General features: G+C 33.8%; 1 protein-coding gene across 9 annotated transcripts in view; it reads left to right on the forward strand.

The window, feature by feature from the left end:
* Window positions 1–17,237, forward strand: part of PPFIA2 (PTPRF interacting protein alpha 2) — a 486,729-nt gene that overhangs the window by 84,060 nt on the left and 385,432 nt on the right. For 6 of the 9 annotated variants that reach the window (XM_044229065.1, XM_044229070.1, XM_044229067.1 and 3 more), the window contains exon 4: window positions 4,012–4,065. The exons of the other annotated variants lie outside the window; for them this stretch is intronic. In XM_044229065.1, the coding sequence (XP_044085000.1) occupies window positions 4,012–4,065 (54 nt within the window). The remainder of the gene's footprint in view (window positions 1–4,011; window positions 4,066–17,237) is intronic. 9 annotated transcript variants of the gene reach the window in all.

Below are 17,237 nucleotides of genomic sequence, written 5' to 3' on the forward strand. Positions count from 1 at the left end.
GGAGCAATGAGTTAAATGGATTCAAAGAGTGTATTACATATACAACATAAACAGAGTCACCATGGTGTCCACTCTCCATATCCCCAGCAGCGTTAGGGCTAGGTGAGACAAGTAGGGTGCTTAGGGCACAACATTTGAGGAGTCACTTACTCCTAGGATTGTACAAATGCCAGTCCTATTCCTACTGGATTCTAAAAATAAGGTGCCTAAGGGACAAAATTTAAGGAGGCACTCATTTTCAGGATCCCGCAAATGAAGGGTCAGCACTTGTGTGACCCTCATAATTAATGCCTCCCTAAATTGTATACCCTAGACATGTCATCAGATGCCTCACTCTAGTACTGGCCTGGACCCTAGTCCCACAGGATGACACGAAATTGGATGGACCAGATGATAGACAACAAGGAGGGAGAGGTTACGGGGGAGGAGCCAGTCCCATAGTGCACCTAAGCAGTTTTACTGCCTGCAGATGGATCTAGGGTGGGGAAGAGTGAGGAGGAAAGTTCCATGCCTCATTGGTGCCAGAGAGGTGAATGAGACGCAGCTGTATGAAAGCTCTTTATAAGACTACCTACCTTGTTCTGTTCTTAGGAGGCTGACAGAACATTCCACCAAGATGTAGCCCTGCCTACTGTTTACCTCTGCCTATATGGTCCATGTGGATATGTTCAAGGTAACCAGAATGCCAGGGTAAAGCTGTTCCCCTAAAACTGGTATTAAATAAATTCAAGTTTGCAGTCATTCAAATATGTTTTGCAATACCACTTCCTAATATCTATATGAGACTGGGCAAGTTATGTAAACTCTTTAATTTCTTTTTCTTCCTTTCTTTTTTTTTTTTTTTTTTTTAAGATTTTTATTTGTTTATTGGATGGAGAGAGACAGATCAGGAGCACAGGCAGGGGAAGTAGGAGAGGGAAAAGCAGGCTTCCCCCTGAGCAGGGAGCCCGATGCAGGGCTCCATCCCAGGACCCTGGGATCATGACTGAGCTGAAGGCAGCCATGTAATGACTGAGCCACCCAGGCGCCCCAACTTTTTAACTTCTTAAGTGAGAAAAGAAATAAGTACTCTACAAGTCTGTAATAATGTTAATGTTTATAAGGCATTTTACAAGGTACATAGTATTTACTATGTATTTCAAGTAATAGATAGTTTATTAGATCTAAATGAACTATTAGATCTAAATGAAGCTATTAAATCTAAATGAACATGGTACATAATATATTTAAATTCTGTAACCTAATTTTAAAAAATCAGTTTATTTTGAATGTTTTAGTCAAACATTATAATAACTAATAAACTTTCTAGGAAATTGATATTTTTATGTCTTGATATATTTTTGTTGTTATCTCCATAAAAAGATACCTAAATAACAAGATAGATGGATTTGTTAAGAATTTCAGTTATATTTGCAGAAAAAATATTCAGCAACCATCAAAAAATTGACTCACTTTTAGTTATGTGTAGTGTTCCTCAAAAGATTTATTTATTTCACCTATTAATTTTACAACATAAATGCATTCATGAACACTTACACTCATTATTCACACCTGAAAAGTTTATTTTTGCATCAAGTGATAGATAAGCTGTGTTTAATTTGGGCATCCATCCAAGTAGGACACTTTTTTTCAACTTATACTCAAAATAGCATATGAGCTCAAGAAATCATTTTTCATTTAAATGAATAACCAGAATAAGAATGTACATCTGTACTCTGTTTAGAGCTATGAGTTCCTAGTTTGCTTTAATTCAGCATGTTAAAAAATCATGACCATCCGTGCCTTTTGCATTTATCTTCTAAATTCTACTTTTGCTTTATTTTTCTCAGGGTGGTAACTGTCACGAAAGGCTTAAAATTTTAGGAATCTGAAAATTGATTCAATTTATCTAAGATAGTAGTAAATTTTCATATATATGATAGTAAGAAATCTTTATGCTATGACTTTAAAAATACGACAATGCACAAATAAATGGCTAAAGTGCTTTTAATCTGAATCAATTTCTCTGTTGTCTCTCTGTTAATGAATTAGAAGTGTTTCTCTTTAATGTACTTTTATATAAAGTCTTAATATTTAGAAAGGCATATATTAACTCAAAATATACTTAACATCATTTTCTTTCATTTTAAATGTACTTGGAAATCACTTTTTGTAGGAATAGAACTTTGTTTTTTGTCATGGTCATAACCGGTGTATTTTCAAATGGTGCAGTGATTATGCTTTATTTTCTGTTGATCTAGTGTTTCAGCCACTTTACTATCTTATGTTGTCAGTTCATTACATGAAATTCTAAAACAGGTTTAAAAATTATAGTTTACCTTTGGATTAAAAAATGCTCGTGAGTTTATAAATATGTTTCTTCACACTTTGGTTTTATTATATAAGGGCATTAAACTTAGATGATTTAACAGGAATGTTAAAGAACATATTAGATCAAATAATTTAGGTGATTTGATTGTTCATGGTGTGCATGGTGCTAAAATAAAGAATTTCAATGAGATGAAGAGGGAGAGCCTTTTACAAATAGACTTAACAATAATGCAGTCATATTAATTAGGATCTTTCTGTTTTGAGAGCCAGAAACTTAAAGCTGCAGGTGGGGAGAACATCTAGTTTCAGAAGTCGCTCAAATGATAGAATCAAGGGCATGGACCCTACCATTATATCTTCCCAAATCCATATTACCTTAATTTTCCATAAGACTATGGAAGCAATTTGAAGCAATTTTTATAAGTCTCTTTTTTGGTGCTAGAGTGAGGGAGAGGAAGAAGTTCCTCAAAGGGATGCTGAATAGGGAAAAACATTATGTACAATATATTTGTTCCAGTGCAGATAACAATTTTCTTGGCAAGTGTTCCTTATGGTTGCCTTACCTTTTATGGCCCTTGATAAAATATGCATACAGAAATTCATCACCCGTTAAGTTCTTGCTTGAAGTCAGCCTTTTCCAATAGAAACTTTCATCACATCATTTATTCCTTCCTTCTCCCCTGTCCTGCTTTTCATGTTGCCTTCACATGCTCATTTCAGCCCTGTATTTTTTGTTAAGATTCCCTGTTTTTGAGACACCAGGGACACAATGATGTGACTAAGTCCCAAATGAATTTGTAGCATAAATCTTCCTAATGATGTAAAGGTATTGGCTGTTTCTCTGGTCATAGGCATTTAATTTTCTCTTCCCTCAGTCTTCACTCAGTTCTCTCTCATCTCTGATTTGTTACTGCAACTGAATTTCCCAGGTTCCTCATCCTATCCTGTCAAAAAGATGCAAACAGATAAGGGACCAGGGTCACAAGAAAGAAACTTTTTGTCAAGAAGTACAACTCTTCAGTGTAGCCGCAGACTCGTCCCACAGCCACTGAGCAGCCATTTTTGGCTAAGCTCTATGTGTACCTGTAAACGGGGCATATGCTCTCCGGTTTGTCAGAGCCTCACCTGTTTCTCTGTTAATGATACATTTGACAATTACTCAGGAATGCTCTTCTGTAGTTACTGATTCAAGATTAGAAATCAAACCTTGTAAAAGAATAGCTAATCTACCCATGTCTGTTTATATTTTTATCTTTTAAGTACAGTAATAGAGTGGACTACAGATAATTAAAAATTTTATAGGGTAATCATTTTTCATGGGATTTATATTCTTACAAATAACATGTTAAATTGCAGTTTTTATTAAAATTTCTTTTTTCTGTTATGTCCTCACTTCAACTCCTTAGAGTACAAAATTGCTTTCCTACCTAGAGTGATTTTTGCCTATATCAAGAATAATTAGTCTGTTTACATTTTATTTTTTTTACAGATGCCACAGAAGTAGGGAAAATATCTAGATTTTTAGATATAGACCATTTGTATAGTGTTGTAGTGTGCAAGGTTGTCTGAAAATAAAACAAAGAAAACAAATGTAGCTATGTGCCCTAATTTCGTAGCTAAATAAAGTATGACACTATGGGACTGGGAAATTCTCCATGCTGTTGAGTGGCATTTTACAATCAACACCTCTCCCCTTTTCAGGATATCGAATCCCTAACAGGAGGTCTGACTGGTTCTAAGGGGGCTGATCCGCCGGTAAGTTAGATTCTTCATTAAATTTAACTATTGGCAAATTGAATTATGTATACACTAGATCATCAGTTACTTGTATACAATTTGTCATATAGATATTTTTTGAAATATAGAGCCTTTATAGTAATTAATACAAAAGTGAACTTGATTTGGGGTATTGTTTGGTGTTTTAAAAAGTTTCAGTATTTCATAAAATTCATCTCCGTGTATTGACTCTAAGATAAGAATAAAATCTTCATTAGACTATGTCAGTACTTCATGTTCTATGGGGCTGCACCAAAACTTTTGGAAAGTGAGGGTTTACCATTCTAGATATGAATGTATGTTTGGGTTGTAATATATTTTCTAGTTACTGAGAAAAATTATTTTATTAGCCTTTATCTCAACAGTATTAATTCTTGATATTGCTATTTCTTTTCTACTTTACCCAGGGAGCTTCTAGAAAATTAGAGAAAGTGTTCTGAAATTTTAAAGGATTATTGTTTTTAAGCAATAAGAAGGATTAATGGTCTAGTATTGGAACATCTTTCTTTCTGTGGTATCTGCTTTCAGAAGATATTGACTAAGATAACATGATTTCATGTTTGAGGTACAAACATGAGTTCACAGTGTATATCTAAAGTAATAAGATTCAGTTTCAACAGAGAGTCAATGCATAAATTTTTATCACTCTTTGCTTTTTCACTTAGCACTGTGAGGTTTAATGCTGAACACATAGAACCCAATGTTATCAATTTTAGGTATACTTCATTGAGGTATCTAGGTGAAGTCCATAATCACATTAAAACATCAGGGAGATGTTAAAAAGATAACTTTCAATGTACCTCTATCTCTCCTTTCTCCTTCCTATGTTTCATGATGTTGTCTAATCATCACATTGCTCCTGAAGTAGGCCAAACAACATATTTTAGTCATTTCCCTTCCTTTTAATTCCATTGTCTGAATTTATGTGGGGAAAAATATATTGTCTTCAAATAACTGCTCATATTTAGTCCTTGACCCTGTTATATTACAGCATAAGGTAAGATGAAATGTAAGTCAGCCAGCCAGTATATTGTGACAGGATTTATGACTGGTCCTTTATTTTAATAGTATAGGTGACTGCTTATGGGATGTAATTTCACTCTCCTGCCTGGCATGGTATTTGTACATAGCATTCAACTTTTATTAGAAGAGTAAGTCCTTTTCCTTCAAAATACCACCATCACCTGACCACTGATTCCTAAAAGAATTCCACAGTTAGAAATCAAGCATTTGTCCCTGGTTCAAATAAAAATTAAATACCTCTCTCCTGCAAGGGGTGATAACAATCTTATTCATTATTTATCTGTTAAAATAAGTTAATCATATCCTTTCAAAAAAGACATCTTCCAAATATGGAAGATTGAGTGGCATAAAATCTAGTTGTTGAAAGAAGCTTCTTGAAAGGAAAAATGATCACAGAAAGGAAAGATGGTATACAGAAGGCAGGCTTCATCAGATTCATTCCCAATAGCTAAAAGTGAAGGGTGTGTGTGTATATGTGTGTGTAGTTTATAATATTGTGAAATAGAGATTCTCTCTTGGCTATGTCCTGCCATGATGTTGGATATTTTATACTGCTGTTTTCATTTTCTGAAATTCAGACTGTGCTTATTTTTTACCTACATGAGCTTAGCCAGTCTAATTAGGGAGTTAACAGTACACATAAATTTAGTACTCCCCATTGTCAAAGAGCTGTCTAGAGCATATTACTTGAGAAACTGGTAATAAAATCATTTTTTAGTCCCATATAAAGCTTACATAAAGCAGTTGAATAGAAATGAAATGGTAATAGGATCTAGTGTCACTTCAGATAATTAAGAATAAGACTTTGAATGAAACTATTGTTTTTGCCCCCCAGTTAGAAAACTTAAAGTCAGATTGCATTAATTATAACCTAAATCCACTTGAAATTGTTTATAATTTTTCCATTTTTAAAAAAATATCTTTATGATAGATCATCTAAGTACTATTTTCCATTTCTACAGTTATGTCTTTTGTATAAATGTTTTTTATATTAGTAAAACCATTCTGTGATGAAATTTTATTGATAAGAAGTTGAAGGTCTTGTATTTTCCCCCTCATTATACAGAATATATAAAGTGCTGAAGGAATGTCATCTCAGAATGCCACCACAATGATGCATAGCTGTGAAATAATTTCTTTACCAGTATAACATAGATCTCAGGGGTGTAAGTGGTATACTTAAAAAATCCATTTTTTTCTGTGGGTACACATATATTATTTCTGAAGGATGAGAAAAAAGTGAAGTTTGTATTTTATATAGCATACATGTGCAAAAAGTTGTGTACATTTGCAAATGTCATTATAAATAAATTTGTATACCTGGTAAGAATAAATTTGAAGAACTCCAAGAATATAGTTTACATTAATATTTTTAACAATAAATGTTAGCTAGTTTTTTTGAAAACTCAGTAGTCTCAGTTCAGTACTTATAATGAATGGGAGAATCATTCGTTCATGATTTTCAGAGGCAATTTCAAGTTTTTTGATGACTTTCTTCTGAAAAGGATTACAAGAAGGATTTTTTTCTTAATTCAGAAACTGAAAATTAATTGGTTCAGTAGGTAGAATTTACAGATTTTTCTAAATCACAGTCATCTTAGAAAAAAGCTTTTCCATCATTAAGAAAAATATTATCAGTTTAATATTGCCTTAGAACTATCTTTGAAAAATTATATCAGACGTAGTTTACATTTAGCATGTCTTTTTCATTTACAAAAATTGGATCACAAGTTAACTTCCAGTGTAAAATTACAGCATATATTTACATATAAAAATTGAGTGAAAGAAAATAATTAACTTCTAAAGGGTAAAAATATCATTAAGTTAAATTAATGCTTTTTTGTATACCATTTGCCATAGTGTTTTAATTCCTTTTTTAAAATTTTTATTTAAATTTCAATTAGTTAACAGAGTGTTATATTAATTTCAAGTGTACAATATAATGATTTCACACTTACATACAACACCCAGTGCTTACAAGTACACTCCTTAACCCCCATCACCTATTTAACCCATTCCCCCACCCACCTCCCCTCTGGTAATCATCAGTTTGTTCTCTGTAGTTAAGAGTCTATTTCTTGGTTTGCCTCTCTTTCATTCTTTTTCCCTTTGCTCTTTTTCCCTTTGTTTTGTTTCTTAAATTCTATGTCTGAATAAAACCATATGATACTTTTCTTTCTCTGACTGCCTTGTTTTGCTTAGCATGATACTATCTAGCCCCATCCACATTGTTACAAATTGCAAGATTTCATTTTTTTATGGCTGAGTAATATTCCTGGGTATGTGTGTGTGTGTGTGTGTGTGTGTGTGTGTGTGTATCCCACATCTTTATCCATTCATCAGTAGATGGACACTTGGGCTATTTCCATAATTTGGCTATTGTAGATAATGCTTCTGTATACATTAGGATGTATATAGCAGTACAGGCCTACCTTAAGCAAGAAATATCTCAGACAAGCAATTTAACATTACACCTAAGGAAGCTAGGAAAGGAACAACAAATAAAGTCTAAAGCTAGAAGAAGGAAGGAAATAGTAAAGATTAGAGCAGAAATAAATGATATGGAAACTAAAATATAGATTAGTGAAAATATTAATAAACATTGAAAATATAAATATAAATATAATAAATATTAATATTAATAAAATTGAAAATATTAATGAAATTAATATTAATAAAATTGGTAAGCATCTGTCCAGACTTAAGAAAAAGGAACCGAATAAAGAAAATCACAAATGAGAGAGGATAAAGAACAACCAGTATCACAGAAATACAGTCATAAGAAAATGTTATGAAAAACTAAATGTCAACAAATTGGACAACCCAAAAGAAATGGATAAATTCCTAGAAACTTAGAAACTACCAAAATGAAAATGGCAGAAATAGAAAACTTGAACAGACCAATAACCAGCAACAAAATTGAATCAGTAATCAAAAATCTACCAATAAGCAAAAGTCCAGGGCCAGATAGTTTCACAGACAGATTCTACCAAACATTTGCAGAAGCGTTAATACCGATTCTCAAACTATTCCAAAAAATAGAAATAGTGGGAAAACTTCCAAACTCATTCTGTGGGGCCAGCATTACCCTGATACCAAAACCAGATAAAACTCCACTAAAAAAGAGAACTACAGGCCAATATCCCTGATTAACATTGATGCAAAAATTTTTGATAAAATACTAGCAACTGAATCCAAGAACACATTAAAAAAAAAAATCATTCACCACAGTCAAGTGAGACTTATTCTTGGGTTTGTGAGGGTGGTTCAGTATTTGCAAATCAATCAATGTGATATACCACGTTAATAAAAGAAAGGATAAGAATGGTATGATGATTGCAATAGATGCAGATTAGGTATTTGTCAAGGTACAACATCTATTCATGGTGTTTTAAATTTTAAATGATAATACTGAAATGTAAAAAACTGGTGAACCTTAAGGAATCAGGGGTATAATCCGTTTTCAGCCAACATTTAGAAGGCCAGGATAAGGTCTAAACAGTACAGTTTTAGATAGCCAAGAGAACTTTGGATGCTGAAGGCTAGGGCACAAAGCATAAGCATTCCTAGTCAGGTGTATTAGCTGTACTTGTTATCTGGAGAGCTGTGGGTTTGTAGGTACATGTGGAACCACTACTGTGATAGATTGCCGTCAAGTCTTGAGCCCCAAGTCTGAGCCAGAGTGTTAGCCAACCCCACTTAGCAGCCAGGATTTGTTCCAGACTGTGGTCTAGTTCTAAATCTACAGCTGGAATTTAGTAGCTCAGTTTGGCCACAGAACACAAGTTTAATGACAGACCCATGTAGACGAAAATTCACAGTGAGGAACGGTTTTCTTTGTACTTTTATTTAAAGAATTGTCTGAGTATTAATTAGCTGTTTACTTTCTTATCATTTCTGATTCTTTTTAAGAGTCAGCATGGGCAAAATTTAACAAAGACTAATATGGGACAAACCCTAGAGCACATGAAATACATTTCGGAACATATCTCAGTGTAACATACACATTGGTTCAAGTGTCATGGTATTTCAGAGTGCTGTTACCAGTGTTTGAATGAAGTCTACCTCATTTGCCTCATCCACAGCTTACAACAATAATGCCACTGGCGCTGTGCAGCTCCTTCCCTCTTTTTCTGTTTGTTATCTCAGAGTAAGAAGATCTATAAATTCGCTTCTTACAGAACTTAATGCTTTTAATTGTTCTGTTTCCTTCATCCAAATGCTAATGGTTCTCTTTACTTCTAAAGTGTGGTGAATAACTGAATATTCATCTAATCCACATCCTTGGGTTTTTTATGTACACTGTCCTGAACATTTTCTAGCTCTGTTAACATTCTCCCCATTGAAGAACCAGAATAGTACAGTCCATATTTTTTACTTTCTGTTCTCATTTTGATGACATCCTGATGATTCTTAGCAATTTGGGTCAATACTCCATAGAATTTGAAACAAATTTATTTTCCTGAGGGTGTTACTTAGACCAGATTATATATTTTTCAAACTGTAAGTTGTCTTAAAATTTAAAAGTCTCCAAGACCAATTTTAATTTGATTATTCAAAAAATGCCTGTGTTCTATTTATTTGCTGTACAAGATAAGGGAATAAAGAATGCAAATCTGAATTGTGATCTAATATAATTTCTTTCGACCTGGACTTTATATTGTTGTATTCTATACTTTCATTCTTCTATTTGTTTATTTAAAATTCAGTGTATATTTGAGTGTACACTATGTGAGAGACATTTGTTTAGGTTTTTGGAAATGCAGTGATACAAAATACAGTTTCTAATTTCAGAATCTTGCAATATAGTGGAGTAGACAGGTTGGCAAAAATAATTACAATGTCAAGTAAACAAAATGTGAGACAATCCATATAATACAATTGTTGGGAATGAAAGGGTCTGGAGAATCAAAGGTGAATAGAAAGACATATTGTCTAACTTGATAATTATAGGATAAATTGAAGTGTGCCATCTGAGGAAAGTGGGGCATGGCATTTTAAGCAGAGGAAACAGTGTGTGCATAGGTCAAAAAATGAAAAAAATAACTTACTGTGGCTAGAGTGTGAAATAAACTGGAGTGTGGGAGGTAGTGGTAAAGACAGAAGGCTAGGTTAGGCCAGGGCAAGAACATGAGAAATTTCATGGGAGGAATTTATTCTCTATACTAAGAATGAGGAACCATTAAAGTCTTTAAACAGGAGATCAGCTCTCTTCTTTAGAAGGCTTTTTTCTTTTGACTTTACTTGGAGGGTGATTTAGATAATAGTCTAAAGCAAGGAGGCAAGTGAAGGCTCTTGCAGTCATCCAAAAGAAAGATAATAAAAATGGTAATTGCAACCTCTGTGTGTGTGTGTGTGTGTGTGTGTGTGTGTCTACTCCCCTGAATTATAAAACTAATCGAAGGCAATATCTCAGGAGAACATCAACATTTTGAAAAACACACTGAATGGTTAATATGAACCTATAGAGTGACAGTGAGAATGGAGAAGAATGGACTGATTGATGAGATAATAAGGACATAGTGATTACTCAAGAATAAAGGCTTGTTTCGAGGGAAGAGAATGAGACTTACTGAGAAGTCAAGGTTGAATTTGAACTTTCTGGTTTGGCAGTTGAGTGGGTGAAAGTTCCATACATGAAGACAAGAATCTCATGAGATAAAGTACTTTTGGAGTGGGGATGATGAGTTCAGTTTTGGACACATTAAATTGAGCTGACTGAGTTGGGAATATATGAGTGATTTTTGGAATCAATGAGGTGAGATCTCATTTCTGGCCATTGATTTGGATATGTAGAATAGTTAGTAACTGAAGCCATTGGAGTTGATGATGTCATCTCTAAAAATTGTATTCCAAGTGAGAAGATAAGAGAGCTCATAATAAATTTCAGAGGAAAAAAACACTTAAGTGAAGATCAAAGGAAAGGGAAAGGTCACTGGGTGAGTTTGCCTCCAAAGAAGGCAAGGAAGAAATACTAGGAAGGTGAGGAATGAAAAATGCTAAGGTTCAGAGAAGGTGGTAAAAAGGGTTATTAGCAGCTTCATGATGTCATTGAGTGTTCAAGATGAAAGAGTGCCCATTTTATGTAGCAGCAGGAAAATAAGGGGGTTATCTAGGTGAGAGTAATTTTAGTGGAGTTAATTTAGTTAGAATCAAATTTCTGGGGACCTGAAAGATGAAATGGCAGAAAAGGATTGGATTCAGTGTCTGTAGAAAAGAGCTTGATTATGAAAGAGGTGGGAGGGAATTATAGCCCATATAAGATATGAGGTTGAGTGTGTTGAAACATATAGAAAGTACATAAAAAGAGAGAATTTACTGAGGAAAAAGAAATTTATTGATAGAGCATAAGATGAGGCAAAAAAGGATGGACTCCAGGGCATATTATAGAGAAAGGGCACATTGTCTTCAAATGTGAGATGAGTGAGAAAAAAAGGATTCTTTTTAGAAATGGAGGTCTTAAGAGATTGAAAGTTTCCATTTAATGATTTCTGTTTTCCCCACAAAGTGTAAAGGATCTAATTAGCTGATATTAGCAGGAAAGATGATGGGATGAGGTATCTCAGGAATATAGAGAAGATTTATCTAGCCTTTGTGGATTATGGGCTAACTATGTAAACCGCAGATAGAACATTGGAAAATGTTAGGGGTCCACCTGTGGTTGTTGGCAGTGCATTTGTAGTGGTTATGTGACTTAAAGGTGTATTTACTTTTACCTCCAGTTGTGCTCTGTATCTCAGGTATGGGAGGTATTCCTACGACCATTTTAATTTTATGTTGTTCTGCAAGACCATTGCTATGGAAGGCCAATGGGACAAGATAATTGAGAATATTAGCAAAAATCCCTTAATCTACGATGAGTTAGAATTGCAGGAAGATAGGAAGGGATTGACAGAATAGAGGATTCAGCGTTTTCAATAAACTTGAAAAACATGTGCAGTGGGTATAGGAAAAAGGATAGAAGATTGTGGTGAGGGAGTAAGATGCTTGATTTGAACCTTTTAGAACCAAACATTTCCAGGCGCTGATAAGGTCCAGGTGCTAATAAGATGTGGTCATGGAAAGGGTGGAGTACAGAGAGAATAATGCTCACTGGAACTGATGACATCAAGAAACTGAGACCAGTGTTGGATGGATCATTTCTGTGGGCCCTGCAGTCTTTCTTGCTACATTCAGTCTCTCGGTAGTCTTAACCTATTTTACAGTTTAAATGCCATCTAGACTCTAATAACTGAACTGAATAATTTACATCTGGAGGCTGGATCACTTCCCTGAACTTCAGACTTGTGTATCTAACATATTCACTTATACATTCAAAAAAGGAATTTAAAGCATAACAAGTTAAAAACTGAGCTTCTGGTCTTCGCTGTCACTTTGCAAATTTTTTGCCGTTTTCCCTGTATCAGTTCATGGCTACTAATTCTAAGAATCAAGATTCAGAATCGTTTTATAGGTTCTACCTTCATAGTTTATCTAGAATCTAGACAATTCTTGCTAACCCCACAAAACTATCAGCCTGGTCAAAGCCGCCATCCTTTCTCATATGCATATGCTCAGGGAACTGAGCAGGATAAATTTCTTAGATTCAGATCATCTCACATCTAGGCTTACATTATTGTTGGCTTCCCATCAGAATAAAATTCCCAAACCCAATGGAATCATTTCTAAGATCCTTCATGACTTCTCTTGTTACAGTACCTCTAGGAACTCCTCTACCTTTTTATTTTTTCCACATCTCATTTCATTTCGGTTGTACTAACAATTTGCTACCCTTTACCCGTGCAGGGACTTGTTATTATTCCTTCTGCTTGCCATGTTACCTCCCGATATACCCCCATTTTTTTTAGGTTTCTGTTAAAATGCTGTTTTAATAGAGAGGTTATCTATGAGCACCTATATTGTTTTCTTGCTCCTATGTGTTTACTGTTTGTGTTCTTCTACTAAAATATAAACTCTGTATGGTAAGAGTCTTTGCCTCTTATGTCCACTATTTTAGCCAAAGATCTAGAAATAAAAACCAGTTATATTTCCTCAATATATATTTGCCGAATGAATGAATGAATGAGAATATGTTTTAAGTACCTGATTTATATGATTACATTTATGTGTTTAAAATGATAACTAGAATACTGAATGGAGGAAGAGATTAAGAATGTTATAGTAATTCTATAATGAGATTATACAGGTATATTTGAGACTATGGTAATAGTAGTAAGAACTAAAATAGCAGAGAATAAAAACCTTACAAATTTATCATGGATAAATTCAAACATTGGCCACTGGGAAAAATAATAGTAATAAAAAATGAGAAGGATATATTTTGGATACTGTATATATCATTTATTTACCTTGCTTAGTATCACTATATATAAGCCCCTTGAGGGGAGGATTTTTCTGTCTGGATTACAGCTGTATTTGCAATGCTTTGAACATAGTGGGCCTACATAAGTATTTAATGACCAAATTAATGAAACAAGAATGATAATGGTAGAGGGTCTTCAGAGGGTAAAACAGTGAAACTTTATTAGAAACTTCAGTAAATAAGGGAGGCAAAAAAAATGTGGAGCATAAAAGATAAAAATGAAACTTCCATTGTTGATTCAAAATACTATTTAAAGCTCTGAACCATAGTACCATTTGTGATAAATATCCTCACATTCTGTGAAGAAGTGCTAGACATACTCACCAAAGACTTACTAAGTAATAATTAAAGTAATATCAGTCCTGCCACTGTGAATTATCACCTTGAGCCTTCATCTGTAGGGAGGGCTGCAGGTTTTCACCCTCTGAAAGAGAGAAGGGTGTGCCTCTTCTAAATCAGATGAAGGTGAACCAAAGCAAGGACTCAAAGAAGGAGCCAGTGGTATCTCCATGTTTGGATATTTACTCAGCAGCTAAAGTGAGAGAAAGAAATTAATGTGAATCTTTTGGAATATGGGGACATGCATAATCAATGAATTAGATATTTGCTTCCAATCTGATAAATTTGGATGGCAGTATGGTTAGAGGTATCCTAAGTCAGGGCAGTGGAAAGGGGTCTTATTAGGAGTGGCTGTTAAAACAGTTTGTTGTGTCAAGGCTCATGAGCTTACCATGGAACATGTTGAGGAGATAGAAGGATAATGGACCCCTTCATATGATGGCTACTCTCTACCACAATGGGACCCAATATTAAGAATTAGAAGAATGTCAAATGTTCTGCCAAAGACAGAAATTGGGATGTGAAGGGAGACAAGTAGTTAGCAAATAACAAAGTGCCTTTACTGATGAGCTGTACAGCATAGGATGTCCCCATGAGAGGATGTCCAAAGAATTCCCTAATGAACCCCGATTTAAAAATCTAATATTTAGGCATCTGGCACATAAAAGTCACCAGTCACATAAGACTTGGCCCGTTTTTTTTCTTCTGTAATCCTTTTTCATATCTCTGCCCTAGTCTAGAAGGAAGACCTATAAAGAAGGCAGAAGACAGGTGGAAAAAAAAATCATTTACCTCTTCCCAATACAAGTTTCTCCGTCCTAAGTTGGAATGACCGGGAAACTTTGAGTTGAATAAGAAACTAAAGTTTTGATACAGGACTGTATTAGAATTTCTTAACCTGAAACAGTCTTAAAATCTAAAATAAAACTTATTTTTACAACTGTAAGTGACCAGAAAGCTATGAATAGCTCAAGCTAAAGCAGTCAGTCATGGCGAGGTAATATATGGCAAAGCATATTTAATGGCAAAGATGGATGAAAAATGAAGTTATTTATTCAGATCTGTTACTTGTATGCAGTTACTCATTTAAATTGAATTCAGCTCATTAAATAAAGTCATTTATATTGTGGAAAAAGAATGTCATTTATAGCTACTAATGACAAGGAATGGTGAAGTGGGGAAGAAATAGTGAGATGGTGTGGGTCTCAAAGTAGAGATGATTTTACTTGGTACTGGAGGGGTAATGGATTGGAAATTCTAATGGCTTTCAAGAAAGGTGCAGACTTTATTTTCTGAAGTGAGCTATGAAAGGATGAACACAGTCATCTTAGTGCTACCCATGAAGCTATATAAATTCAGTTAAGATAAAGTGATGGTAGTCTTCTTCAACAAAGTGATGACATACACAGGAAAGTTTTGTTTACTGTAAAATAGAGCTTTCAGAAGGCACAGTGAAAAGTTTGAGGGGAAGATAAGAATGGAAAGTAGGATAGAGAAGAGTGAACACAGAACACTATAGCATAAATGTGCTAGAGAGACTTGATGACTTAGAAGGGTTAACATTTTGTGTGTCCCACAAAGATGAGAAAGGTTAACTGGTAGGAAAGTTTCCATAATAATTCATACCAAGTATATATATATATATATATATATATAGATGCTGCTTAGACTGCAATTTACAAAAAATAAATTTTAAATATATATACAATGTAGTATACAATTACATTTTATGTAAATCTATATTTGAATTGTTTTGTGATCCATGGAAAATATCATAATATATAATGATTTAGGAGTGTGGGCTCTGGAAAGTGGCCTCAATTTGATCTTTGGCTCTGCCTCTTACTAAGTATATATGTAATCTTGACCAAGTTATTTACTTCATTGTGCCTCAGTTTCCTAAACTGTATGATGAGGGTAAAAATAGAATCTCTTTCACAGGGTGGTTATATATAATGAGTTACTACACACAGAATACTTCAGATAATGCATTGTACGTGCAAATCCCCTGTTAGTGTTCACAACTATAATTGTTATATAAAGGAAAGTCTTCATTAAATAATGTGGGATCATTGCAAAGAACTGGCTTAGATTGTATGCTATATTTTAACTGGAGAAGGCGAAAAAATAGTCTATATAAATTAATTTTAAATTAGTTTTTTTTTCTTTTTAAAGATTTTATTTATTTATTTGATGGAGAGAGAGATATCACAAGTAGGCAGAGAGGCAGACGGAGAGAGAGAGGAAGCAGGCTCCCCACTGAGCAGAGAGCCCAATGCAGGCCTTGATCCCAGGACCCTGAGATCATGACCTGAGCCAAAGGCCGAGGTTCAACCCACTGAGCCACCCAGGTGCCCCAATTTTAAATCAGTTTAAACCAATAATTTGATGAAACACAAAGGACATTCTCTGTAGGAGTTGGGTATATACCAGGGTGGATAGGGAATAGGAAAGAAAGGAATCTACTTCATTATAATCAATAAATTAATATTTTTAACTTGTCAGAATGGTTGAAGTATTGATGGCATGAATATGTCGCCAAAATACTGAAAGATAGTACATATGCAGGAATTTTAATGTGATGGTTAGTGTATATGGTAACATGATTCCCATGTTATGTTACTTCTTCCTCATTAATGATTTAGAGATTAGAACTATTTAAGCATTTATATTTCAGCACAATCAAACTGTTTAATTAGAGGGAACATTAGAATGTGTTTTCCTACATTCAGAATGTAAGTGTGAAAATGAGAAGAGTTGAATTATAGGCTAATGTCTGAAAGTTTGTTTTAAAATAATACTGAATGTGGGAAATATGTATGAGATCTTTTGGCATATTGTATCACTAATGATTAGTATGATAAGAAATATTTTAGGAATGATTTTTCCAGTATAGGTCATTATTTGAGAAGCTCAGAGTAATGAAACAACTCCTTGTTGGAAATAGTCTTGTTATTTACTGTTAATTTCTAATTATAAGAAAAGAGGTACTTGAAAAAATTTTGAGGGGAAACCAATATGTGAATGCAAAAAATGATAAGTAAAATCAATTAGAAATTTACATTATTGCAAAGATACATATTTTTGTTAATAATAATAACTTAAAACATTGAAATATATATTGATATATTCTGTTTTCTGATCATATAAATTTCATTATGAATTGATTTACTTATCTTTGGTCTCCAAAACACCTATCATAACTTTGTCTAAAAGAGTAATACAATTTCACCTACATTTATATTTTGTTCTTTTGTGCCTGCCTTTTCTCTGCTATTTATTTTTATTATACATAAATGTATTTACTTGTATATATGTGTGTATTTACTTGTATATATGTGTATATATATATTTATAGGTAACATGCAAACAGGTATGATATATAAAGCATATATAACATATATACTCATATGTATTCATATATATA

This window comes from Neovison vison, chromosome 12 (genome assembly GCF_020171115.1).
Source record: "Neovison vison isolate M4711 chromosome 12, ASM_NN_V1, whole genome shotgun sequence".
Classification (NCBI taxonomy): Eukaryota; Metazoa; Chordata; class Mammalia; order Carnivora; family Mustelidae; genus Neogale; species Neogale vison.